The 13,023-nt window shown below is 40.4% G+C and overlaps 1 protein-coding gene across 1 annotated transcript; it reads right to left on the reverse strand.

The window, feature by feature from the left end:
• Nucleotides 1-1,974: 1,974 nt before the first annotated feature.
• On the reverse strand, nt 1,975-12,532 carry OLFML1 (olfactomedin like 1). The gene is made up of 3 exons (XM_089675869.1): nt 12,315-12,532; nt 7,723-8,011; nt 1,975-2,968 (listed from the first exon to the last, which is right to left on the reverse strand). The coding sequence occupies exons 1-3, from the start codon at nt 12,435-12,437 to the stop codon at nt 2,184-2,186; spliced, it is 1,197 nt and encodes a 398-aa protein (XP_089531995.1). The 5' UTR covers nt 12,438-12,532; the 3' UTR covers nt 1,975-2,183.
• Nucleotides 12,533-13,023: the final 491 nt, after the last annotated feature.

The following is a 13,023-nucleotide window of genomic DNA, read 5'->3' on the forward strand; positions in this document are numbered from 1 at the left end:
TTGTTCTACAGGACCTAACGCTACTGTAGTTAACTGCTCTCCTTATTTCTATGGGCTGATTTTTTCGGCCTATAGTACACTTTTGGTAGGTATGGTAGCTAACCCTAGCCCAAATTGTTTGCTCTCTCAGTGGACAGACAATTAAAAATTTTCCGTGCAGCTAACAGGCCCTTCAATCTCATCCAGGCCTACTAAATTGCAGAGTGCTGCAGAGTGTCCCTTGAGTTTGTAACCCATCAAGTTATTATTCAGATTTATGTATCTTCTCTTCACTTTCAAATCCCACTACTATAGACTGTTCAAAAAACAAATCCCACTAACTACGATAGACTTTACATAAAACAAATCCCACTGACTGCTATAGAGCATGTAAAGCACTGGGCCATGCCAACTTTTGCATGGCAGTCTCAGCAGTTATGTAACCCCTCTGGCTGCTATGTTGGGTGAAAGTGGTTGTAAACCTCGGACATAAAATATGAACAAATCATATCCCTCTATAGTGTGTACTTGTCTCAATTAAGAGCACTAAGTGTAATTTCTGTCTGCTGCCTTGTTCCTCTGCTATCTGCATGAATCACTTCTGACAAGTTTTCCTGACACCAAGAGAAAAATGGTGACAGAGGAGGGATCTCCAGCAGATTGACTGCCTCAGTTCGGTTCCTGTGAGCTGTGTGGAGAGGGTGTGTGTTCCTTCCCTCCAATCAGCTCTCAGAGCTCTCCTCACTGAACTCTGTAGTGTATAACATCAGCTCTCCACCCCTTGTTTTCTGAATACTGAGACAAGCTTTAAAAATTCTGGACTTTGAACGGACGTAGAGAAGAAAAGACTGCAGATAAACAGGTGCAACTTATGTAGGAGGATTTGTTCCATTTCTGTGTATCGCCTGAGGCCACTTCACTATTTATATGTAAGGGTTTACAACCACTTTAAGTGGGGTGGGGGCAGTAAAACCATAGCTCAATCGCCCCCTGGCCACAAATGTGAAAAAGCCCCAACTGGAAAGACAACAAATCGCTTCAAGCTGCTTGTGTTCCATCCCCTGAAAAGCATTCCACCATGGATTGTTTCTCAGAGGGGGTGGCATGGACTATCACTAGTGTAAACAAGCCCTAGGGATCTACTTTTAATAACATTGAGATTTGCAATAGAGAGCCTCCACCCCTGAACTTCAGTGTATTAGACAGGAGCACTACTTGCATCTGAAAAAAATGTGTCCTGTTATCTTGTACACATGCTGGCACTGTGGTGCTTTGCATGACTTATAGTAGTCAATGGGATTTAAAAATGAAGAGAAGACAGATAGATCTGAGTAATACTATTACTGACTACAGACTCAAGGGTCCAACACTCTCCAGTTTTGTAGACCTAGAATGATTTAAGGAGACAGAGGGCCTGTTAACTACAACCTGTCCTCGGATTATGAACAAGATAAGATCTGTTGGTTTGTTCCTAAGTTGAAATTGTATGTACGTTGGAACAGGAACAAGTGTAACTCCAGCCAAAAAAATATTTTTACATTTTGGATAGCATAGGGAAGGGTTAACTGGACATGCAGTGATGTGGGATTGCTGACAGGTCCGTCGGACAGTAGGTGGCAGTATGTGGCGAGCAACAAGGTGGCTGCCTGTCGATTTCCGGGACCAGTGTGATGTCACGCTGCCTCCAAGTAAGTATGAGTCGTGTGGAAGTCAAATGTTTGTAACTCGAGTACTGCTCGAGTAGAACAGCGAACTGTGACAGGTTCTCTTTAATATTACATTTCTACAAGTCTCTGTTTATTTTTGTAAATATATGTGTTTATAGTGATGTTGGTTTGAAGAATGGCTGAAAGAAAAAAAAAATAACACATTGGACTTCATTTACAAAAAATATATGAACAAAATATTTGTCCAAAGCAACCAATCAGCGTCTTCCATCGTTTTAAAACCTGCCCTAGAGCAATGGAATGGAGAAACTGATTAACTGGTAATATAGACAGTTACTGCACTTTATTATATGGGAGAAATGGATATCATTTATCAAACAACTGAATGAAGAAGTATGTTTCTCATGGCAACAGGGCAAAGTCTCCTTTCATATTCAACTTACACTGAAAAAACAACTGGAATCTGACTGTCATGGGCAACAGAGACTATATGTAGGTATGCTCATAAATTCAGGCCATTTCAATGTTCCTTTGTATTCAGAAATTTTCATACTTCTTCGCTGCCTCAAACTTATAGATGATTTGGTAGCCGTCATCCCAAGCATAGAGCATTTGGTCTCTTGGATTGTAGTGCACTGAAGAGTGATTGCTGTATCGCTTTGGGAAGTATAGAGTAGGTGTTTCATGGCCATCAATGACATCAGAGGTGTCGAAGATACAGTCAATATGGGATCTACCACCATTGGGACTATTGTACATGACGTATAGGGTTCCGCATATGACGAAAGCTGCCTCTGCATTGTAGCTGCTACAGGTTGTATTCCACACATGGGTCACTGCCATGTCAGCCTGGTCTATTTTTGTAAGTACAAGGTTGCCATCAGCTCCAAGTTCACCGTGAATGGCCCAAAGACCCTGCTCATCTATGGCGAGATCAATTTTTGTATATGGTGAAAGCTGGTAGGGTGGATTAAGCCCAGCACCCTTGAGATGCATAGACTGCGTAATGTTTTTCTGGATGTTGTATCTAACAATTTCATTTATTGTGCCATTCTTATGGAAAAACACCTCATTCTTGTAGACTTGGAGGCCAGTTCCTTGCCAAGAGAATGGCAGTGTTATAGATTCTGCTCTTTGCAGAAAATCCAAGCTGGTGAAGTCATCAATGTTGGCAAATTCCAGGAGCATGTCCTTGCTGTAATAAGTAAAGTAATAGATGTTTTCTGAACTGTCACCAGTGTTCTTCATCCAAGCACCAACGGAGCCCCCAGATTTCTTTACCGTTTTTAAATACTGGATTTGTGCCAGCATTATCGAACAACCTCAAAACAAGAAAATCAATTAGTTAAAGTAGCTGTATTTATCAGTAAATCCATTGTCAGTGCCAGAATTTAGGAGCCTGATAGTTTTATGTAGGATGCTCTCAGTATCAGGAATTTGCCTCATAGTACAAAATATCTGCTACACTAATGTACCCTCTTAACACTCCCCAACATATAACTCAACCCCTAAAAGGGTAAATAAAGAAACAAATACAAAAAAGAATAATTTGGAAATCGTAAAATAAAAAAAACAAATTCTGCTACAGTACTTACCTTTTTATCCAGCATTATTCCCCACAGTAGGCCGTTCCACCACTAGATGTGGTCAGGGTCCAAGGATGACCATTTATCTCACTACCTCTGAGTCCAGGTGTAATCACAGAACCTAGGATCAGAGTAATACTGCACTGCACATTGTAGGAGAAAAGGAAGAACTCGTGACATCAATGGGCTTTCCCAGAAGACACCTGGAAAAAAGGGAGGTGGTAGGGGAGCTCAGGTCCTCTTAAGCTGGCTATAGACAGTTTTTTCCATTCAGCTAGTAGACTTAACTATTCAGTGAAAATGAAATTAAACTGAGACGCCATTGTTGCAAATGTTAAGGATGAATTATTCCAAGGTGGCTACAACTATAAAGGTCAGTAGAAGCAGGTTTTAAAGTTAATTTCCTGCTTGTTAAGAATATGCAAATATTTTGGTTGTCTATCACTTGGCCACAGTTCTACTTTAATGACCAGCCAACATAGATTAACAGCTGAACTTGCTGTATATTCCTGCACCAGGGCACAAAATCTATGAGTGCTATGTTGGGGTGCTATAATGAGGCTACTACCAACAGCTGTGATCAGGGGTGGACTGACCATTTGGAAACTCGGGCACTGCCCGAGGGCCCGGGTCAGTAGGGGGCCCCATGAGATGCCCCTGGTACCTTTTTTGAGTTTGGGCAAGGACACAGGGGCCCCATGATCCCCTATTGCCCGGGGGCCCTATGAATTGTCAGTCGGCCCCTGGCTGTGATCATAATGAATGTGTTAGGAACAGAGCACCCCAAAACCTGGCTGCTGATTGCTGTTACTTGTTTATAGAGCTTTGATTCAAGATACTGGGTGACTGTACTCTTATCCTCAACTCATTGGTATTTGAATAAATGGGATTGCATTATCATGTTGATTGCATCATTAGTGCTCCTGCACCCATCTGTACTGATCCGCCTTACCACAATATGGCATGGTGGAGGTTGCAAGGTATAACAGGAAGTGTAATTTCTAAGCAGCATTATATCAGTGGGTAGGGATGCAGTGGTCACCATTACTATGTGTTTAATTGAAAATTACTTTCCACAAGACAGAAAAGGTACTAGCATATTACTGTTAAAAAAATATTACATATTTTTTTTGGAGTACCCAAAGTTAGACTCTGAAGGTGCCATTAGAATCTAATTAAACACATGAAATAATTCATGCATGTTGGGATTTTAAGATGAAGTAAGGGACCCTAGATTAGTGTCTTGATAGACTATCCGTAAAAAATTGTGCTACATGCACAGTGTTAATATTAGTTTTATGGTTTAGTAACATGAACAGAAAGGGAGTAGAGATGTGCAATTTGATTCATTCACATTCATTTTTCGGATTCGGATGCATCCAAGTTTCCAAATGAACATAGAAACAAAAGGCAAAGAATCCCCCTGGCTGTGGAGGGGAAGGGAGCGGGTGGCTCAGGCTCTCAGCGGCTCGCAGAGAAGCTGAGCCAGGTGCCGCTCCAGTCTCTAGGGTGGGACCCGACTTTGGAGTCGAGATCTTTCCCTAGCCTGGACTGGCTGAGTGACATCAGCCTGCTGTTGACTGAAAACGCGTCACAGGAGTGCATATTGAACTGCACTCCTATGATCCACAGGAGAAGTACAGCCAAAATAGCGTTGGATATACTGCTCCTTGACAACCATGACTCATTTGCTGTCAACAGGATTCCAAGCTGTCAGCAGAATTTAAACAAAACAAGTTCTGGATAAAAAAATACTAAGAAACAGCGTGCCCCCCCCAATCCTTACCAGACCCTTTGGGTCTGGTATTGATTTTAAGGGGACCCCATTCCAAAATTTACAAAAGAAATGGCGTGGGGTCACCAGCCAAAATCCATACCAGACCCTTATTCAAGCATACAGCCCGGAAGGCCAGGAAAGGGGGGGAGTGAGGGCCCCCCCTGCTGAACCATACCAGGCCACAAGCCCCCAACATGTTGAAGGGTGCTTTGGGGGATGGTTGCTCTCCCCCCCAAAGCACCTTGTCCTCATATTGATGGAGACAAGGGCCTCTTCCCCACAACCCTGATTTGTGGTTGTGAAGGTCTGTGGGCAAGGGGCTTATCAGAATCTGGAAGCCCCCTTTAACTAGATCCCGCCCCCCTTTTCTGGCCTGCCGGCCTACATGCTTGAATAAGGGTTTGGTATGGCTTTTTTTTTTAATTTTGGCATGGGGTTTCCATAAATATTTATATCAGACCTAAGGGTCTGGTATGGATTTTTTGGGGGGACCCCACTCCAATTTTTGAAAAATATTCTGGTGTGGGATTCCACTCAAAATTCATTCCAGACCCTAAGGGCCTATTACAGATTGGGGAGGGACCCCCACACTTTTTTTTTTTTTTTTTTAAACCGCACTTCTCTTATTTACATTCTGATGGATTCCCTGCTGACAGCAGATGAGTCATGGTTGTTAAGGACGTAGCGGCCGCCTGCTCCTTAACAACCACAGCTATTCACAATGAATTCGGATCTGTCCAAAGTTATTCCGGGTGGATCAGAAAATTGTTAAATGAGATCAGGGATGAACTAAGGAAATTAGGAGGGGGAACCCCGTCACGGATAGGTTGTATAAATTTGATAAAAATGGTGGTTGTTCCAAAAATATTATATAAATTTCAAATGATACCAATTAAACTACCAGAAGTATACTTTAGATCAATTAAAAAAATGTTAGTAAGATTTATTTGGAGGAATAAAAAAACGAGAATAAGCCAGGAAATTTTATGTAGAAATAAAGAGAAAGGGGGATTGGGATTCCCAGATTTAAAAAGATATTATAACTCGGTAATAATGGCGAGAATTTTTGACTGGACATATAATGAAGAGGGGAAAAGCTGGGTTAAAATAGAAAATATAATAAGTAATACTAAATTAAGTGGAATTGCATGGTTACCTCCACAATACAGAGGGTTAGCAGACAGTACAAGTTCTTTTCCATTTAATGTTTTAAGAGTTTGGGATGTTTTACACAAACAGATGAGATGGGAATAGGGGCGGACTGACCATTTGGAAACTCGGGCACTGCACGAGGGCCCGGAGTCAGTAGGGGGCCCCATGAGACGCCCCTGGTACTTTTTTCATAGGCTTTTTTGAGTTTGGGCAAGGACACAGGGGCCTCATGATCCCCTATGTCACATATGGTGGGAGTGTTCTAAAATACAAGAGTATTGGTGGCAAATAGTAAGCTTGATTCAGAAAATTACAGAGGTTGATATTCTAGTAGACCCAAAGATTTGCCTTTTTCATAGTACTAAGTTTTTAGTTAAAAAATACAAAGAATCTGGTTTAATGTACTATTTGAATGCAGCAAAGGGACTGATACCCAAGTATTAGAGGAGACAGGAGGTGCCGAAAATAAAAGACTGGGTGGATAGGGTGGATCCAATATGTAAATTGGAGGAACTTTATCATTTGAATGAAGATAAGATGGAGAGTCACCATACAAGATGGAACAAATGGGAGGAATTCAAAAAGTCAAGGCTAGCCTTAGAGGTTATGGGGGATTAACATAGAATAATATGGAAACATATTTTTTTCTTCTTTTATAGGGATTATGATCTTCAGAAATGAACAGGAAAATGCAGAGCAGAAGGTGTCAGGGATTGGATGGGGGGTTGGTGGTAAATAGGTAGGGGGTGAAGGGGGGGGGGGGGGTTAGAGGGATGAAACGATAAATTATTTGATAATAAGCTAAGGTTTTAATGAGTATGATTGTATAACTTGTTTATCTGAAAAATTTATAAATATTTAAATTAAAAAAAAAAGAATATGTTTCGAATCCACCCGGTATAACGGAAAAACAAAACGGAAAGAACCAAAACGAATCCTGAAAACGAAATGGACCGACAATGAAAAAAAATGAAATTATCAACCTAACGAATGCATTCAAAATGAAACGAAACATGTCTAAATAGGGATGCAAGCAGGATCATAGAGTTCATTTTGATTAAAATGTATCTCCAGCCAAAACTTTTTCTATTTTAGATTTGGATAGAGTGGGGGAAAAATATTACCCATTTAGATTTTTACTACCATCCAGGTCTCCATAAGTAGAAGTAAAGGAAAAAAGACAAACAGACACAAGTAACAAATAAATACTGACATGTATCCTGGCCTTTTCCTAAGGGTTTTTTTTTTATTTCTGCCTCTGTTTTCCTTTCTTCACTTTGATGAAACAGCTGTCACGATAATGATTAGTGGGGAGCAACCTCTTTAGTGGAGCCCAACAGAGGTTCTAATCCTTAATCATGCTATCCAAAACGCAAAGGCTTTGGCTAGAAAAACACTATAAGTACAGCGGAAATTTTCAAAAAGCTGTATTTAAAAGAAAAACAATACAGAAACCCCCAATCTCCTATCTTCCTATAACTAATATTGAATTTGGTATACAATTCCTTTCTTCAATTTCCATCTCCAGTAACTGAAAGAATAACTCTTAGCTTCTACTCACTCGTGCTGAGTTTGAGCTGTAGTTTCTTCTTCTCTTCTGCCTGTTCGAGAAGTTGCTTCTCCATCAGCTGGTCATCAACTTCCACTTGAGTTTTTGAGGAGCTTGTACTTTCCAGGTAATCAATATCCCACTCGGCCCTTTCCAGTCTTGCCCACATATTTTCCATCTCACCCTTCACTTCCACCTTATATTTACTGAATTTCTCCAAACTTGATACCAACTTGTGGGACAACTCTTGAAATTCATGGAGGTATTGTTGGACATCTTGTTCACACTTGAGCAGTCTGTCCTGAGAGACAATAAACAACCATTCTATAGTTTTTTTTTTTTTTAACTTTAAGTATTTTTTATTTTGTAAATTTATATTAATTTAATTTACAATACAAACATATCATACATCCCGACTTTACTTAATAAAACGTTGTTAAGCAGTTGTGTAAGTTGAAAGAAAATACAAGTAAATTAAGTTTAACTTTTGCAAGTTAATTTGCAGTCCACCCCCTATAAATTATGTGTATGCCCTTTTCCTCCTCTATATCATGTTGACTAGTGAGAAGTGGCAAGTTTTTTCTAGGCCTGCTACAGTATACTGGAAAAAATCTGTTCTAAACTGAACTGCCAAGTTTTGAAGACAAACTATAAAAATGTCATTGAAGCAGTTGGTTTTTTTTAGGTTTATAAACTTAAAACTATTTTCAATATTTTTTTTTCAATATAGTTAACTTATGCTAATTAACATATAAACATTTAACACTTGACATGGGATTCCCAGAGCACTATGGTAAGGTCATAGAGGGTCAGTGGGCGACTGTATAGAGATAGTAGCAGGGGCAGTGGGGGACTGTATAGGGGTAGTAGAGGGGCAGTGGGGGACTGTATAGGGGTAGTAGAGGGGCAGTGGGGGACTGTAGAGGGGTAGTTGAGGGGCAGTGAGGGACTGTATAGAGGGTCAGTAGGGAAGGGGTTGTAGAGAGGCAATGGGGGACTGTAAAGGGGTCAGAGGTAGGCAGTGGGAGACTGTAGAAGGGTAGTAGTGGAGTGGTTGGGGACTGTAGAGGGGAAGTATAGAGGCAGTGGGGCACTGTGGAGGGGTTGTAGAGAAGCAGTTGGGGACTGTAGAGGGGTAGTAGAGAGCAGGGGCGGACTGACCATTTGGAAACTCGGGCAGTGCCCAAGGGCCCAGGGTTAGTAGGGGGCCCCATGAGATGCCCCTGGTACCTTTTTCATAGGCTTTTTTGAGTTTGGGCAAGGACACAGGGGCTCCATGATCCCCTATTGCCCGGGGGCCCCATGAGTTGTCAGTCCACCCCTGGTAGAGAGGCAAGGTGGGACTGTAAAAAGCTCATAGAGGGACAGTGGGGACTGTGGAAGAGTAGCTGAAGAGCAGTGGGGGACTGTATAGAGATAGTTGCAAGGCAGTGGGGGACTGTAGAAGGATTGTAGAGGGGCAGTGGAGGACTGTATAGAAGGCAAGTAGGGAAGAAGTAGAAGAAGGGTAGGCACCTGACAGCACAACGGAAAGAGAGACAGTAATAGAGTATACGAGTAGTAAGTTTAATGGAAGAAATGGGAGGTAGTAAGGTGACAGGAGAAGAAGTGGTCAGTAAAATCCCAATTACAAAATGTGTGTGAATAGGGAGAGGGCAGTTAAGCCTCCGTTCCTTGGAGCAGTCTCTGTTCAGTTGGTATAGTTACAGCATAGGTATTCCTTACGTCAGATTACTTATACAGTTCATTGACAATAAAAATAGCAAGTGCTCGTACACAAACAGTGCTCAGCATATCATATCTGTGAAGGGTTTTTAATATAAATGTCTCATACTTTAGTTACCGGTTGAATAGCAGTGTTATTTTTATACACAAGTGTTCCATTAATTTATATATATATGTGTTTGTTTTGCTACAGCACTCCTAAAGCAGAAATATTATGCTCAAAGGACGAGCAAAGCAGAATAGTGTGTGTGTTAAAAGCAGGACTAATGAATCTCCTGAGCTTACAAATACATTCTGAACTTCCTTCTGTGAACTGGAAATGCAATTGAAACACATCACATTAAAAACAATGCAGCTTCATTGTAAATGGAGCCTTCAAGTTAGGGAGGCATTAAGCAGTCTTTTGTTTCCAGTATTTTAACTCCTTGGTTCCTTTTAGACATCTGTGTCTAGATAAAGTAGATGTAAATGCTACGTCAATGACATTTAGTTGACTGAAGCCCTGTGTATCATAAAAATGTGCCATTTATTTCATAAAATATATATATATTTTTTCCTTTTTGCTTTTTTTTTCTGTTGACCTCCATCAAGTTCTTTTCAGCCACTTCCTGTATACATGCATGTGCTGCATGCCACTGCTCATGTTGGGGTTCCTGGCGGTGGCAAAGAAAGAGCATGCCTGAGCATTATGTATGGTTTCTACCAAAAGTAAATGTGATAAAGTGGTAATGCAGGAGAGCAATTGGGACAAATGGCTATAGTGATGTCACCCTATAAAAGAAAATACTTGAACAAGTACTTTCATGGCAGGATAACTAAGTATTATTTTAATAAAACCTGTAGACTTGAAAATTACTTTTAAAGCTACAATAACAATTACAATTTTAATTATAAAAGATTTTAAGGATTGTATTTTTCATTTTGTTTGCAGATCTGCTACAACTTTAGGACATAGTAAGAGTAACACCTATGACACAAAGTATGTAGGTCATCCTTTCTCATGCAAGGTTCTTTCAGAGTTTGCTAGATGTTCCTTGAGCTATGAGCAATTTCTGCTTCTCAGATAAGTTTTTTTTTTTTAGTTATCTGTAAAGGGGGGATTCTTCCCAATGACCACAAGTGTAAGGAGCATTCTTTGTACTGACCATCAAACTAATGTACCATGAGCTGTAGATATATTATTGTTAGCAGTTCCCTGAGCCCTGGAAGTTAGTCCAATGGTTCCTCCATGTAAAAAAAGTTGATAAAGGCAGATATAGGTAAAAGGACACACCTCTTCCAACCAACCAACCAACCAACCAACCAGCCAATCAACCCCCTACCCTCAATCATGTAGACTGGGAAAAATTAGAAATGTTCATTTACATCCATTGATGCTTTTTTTCAACACACATTTTTTTATACTGGAATTTAAAAATAGCAAAGCCAAAAATGTAGGCTGCATTGACAACTGTGTGTTTCCTAAATATGCAACAAAACACACAAACTGTATGTCTTGCTGCATGTTTTGTAAATGTGCTGCAAGCATGCTACAATTGCGGGTCGTGCTTGCGGTGCCATTAATTGTTAATGACAGGTAGCAGATGTGTGTTTTGCCGTGTGACAAGCACGTGAAAATGCTCACTGAATAACGATTGATGCTCTACTACCAAAAAGGTTCTGGAGCTACTTTGGGGCATTTGTCACATGCAGGGCAGCCCATTCAAATGAATGAGCATCCCTAGGTGCAGCAAGCATTAACGACTGAAAAACGAACAAAAAGAAACGTGAGTGGGACGCATGTTCCCGCTACGCTCAAGTGTGAATGGAACTTTAGAGGTTGCATGAAAAGTTTAGTTTGATACACTGTAACTTTTGGTAGTTATAGTACAATTATTATTTGAGGATTTTACATTAGACCAAAAAGTGAAGCAGTTCAGTTTTGGTTCCCAAAACTTCCTAAAGAAGTTCTGTCAAAGTTTAAATATACAGCTGGATCACATAACTGTTTTGTTTACACTGCCAAACCTTGCCATGGACCGATTATAATAGAAAATGATCAGCTAAACCACACAACTGTTTTTTAACCTTTATTTTTCTTTTATATTCGGCTTTTCAAAATAACAAATTAAGTGATTTAAAGGTTGGATAATAAAGTTTAGCGCAACATAACACTTTTGGTAGTAAAAAAAGTAAATTTAGTATAGAGAGATACACAAAAACAGGGACAACTAAGGTTGCAGAAGCAACAGAGAGATTTGGACTCAAAAGATGGACAAACCCTCCAACTTAGACACAGCTGGGAGCTATGCCTGCTGTCATATAAAGTGTGCATTTGTAGTCCCGCACACAGCCTCTGTTTTCTATGGGGATTGTACAAGGCTTGCTGCTTTAAGGGCTGGGAGGGGGGGGGGGGGTGACCACTTTAGACTGTTGGCCAGAGAGAGCCTCTGACACTCCCGGAAGTGTAGGAGATGGCAGACTATAACTATAGTATACATTTAGCTTGCTATATGTGCCAGAGTCATCATAATCACCAATAGTCATAATTTTCTTCTTGGAACACCCCATTCGTGGTTCAATTAGGGTCAGCAAAATTCACCCTGCTCAAACCTTCATCAACTGCTGAGAACTCAGAGAAATGTTATTTTAGAATCTGCTTTGTAATGAAAAAAGTTGACCTATTCGGAGCACATCAGCAGTTGCCATGGAATGTTATTAGGGAAAGAAACACTGATTGGCCAAAGTCCAAGCCAGGAACCCCTTGTTAGTCCTTTATGGGTAATGAGTGGATTGTCTTTCAACTTCCTTGCAGAACGTTGAAAGTCCTTTTAAATCTAAAGCTCCAACTTTGAAAATAGAGGAATATGAGTTGTCAGATTGAATAATGCATTACATACCTCCAGACCCAAAATCCGTTTCTCGATGTATCGAATAATGGTTTCATCGTGAACTTCACACTGAATGTTCCTCTGAGTTATGGCCAGAAATACAGTTAGCATTTGCAAACAATAAAGCTCCATGTTCTAAAGTCCTTCAGACAAGGCTGCCTTGGTGCTCTAAAGTCCAGATTTGTTTCATGTGGTGTCCTTACATATGAATGCTGATTAAAGGGGGGGGGGGGGAGTGAAGATTCAGAAACGCTTCTTGCAGCCTCTCTCTCAGGATGAACAATGCCTAATATAAATTCTTTCTTCTAGGGTTTGTGCCAAATGTTGTAATAGAATCCATATGCTCAAAACACGAGGCAATTATTCACATCTGCAACTTACAGGGTCTTTCACTTACTGTTTTCCAGGCAGCAAAAGGAAAAGTATACAAGAGGAGTTATATTACACAGTGAGCAAATAAGCTTTCTACAGAATGTGTTCAGAATATTCCTGGATAGCCATGTGACGTGTAACTACAAGGGCCAACATTTGTTTTTCTGTTTAATCCTGGCCAGACGTTGGCAGGACAAGCTACTCCACACTTTTTCCTCTTTACTCAATTGCAGCCACTTTAATCATGAACATTAAAATACAAAGCCAGGACTGTTTTTAGGTTTTGGATAAAGTAAGAAACTGGTAAAACACTTCACATTTTTTTACTGTCTGTGTTATTGATCAT

This window comes from Staurois parvus, unplaced genomic scaffold (genome assembly GCF_062004578.1).
Source record: "Staurois parvus isolate SC_StPar_1 unplaced genomic scaffold, SC_StPar_1.0 ptg000159l, whole genome shotgun sequence".
Classification (NCBI taxonomy): Eukaryota; Metazoa; Chordata; class Amphibia; order Anura; family Ranidae; genus Staurois; species Staurois parvus.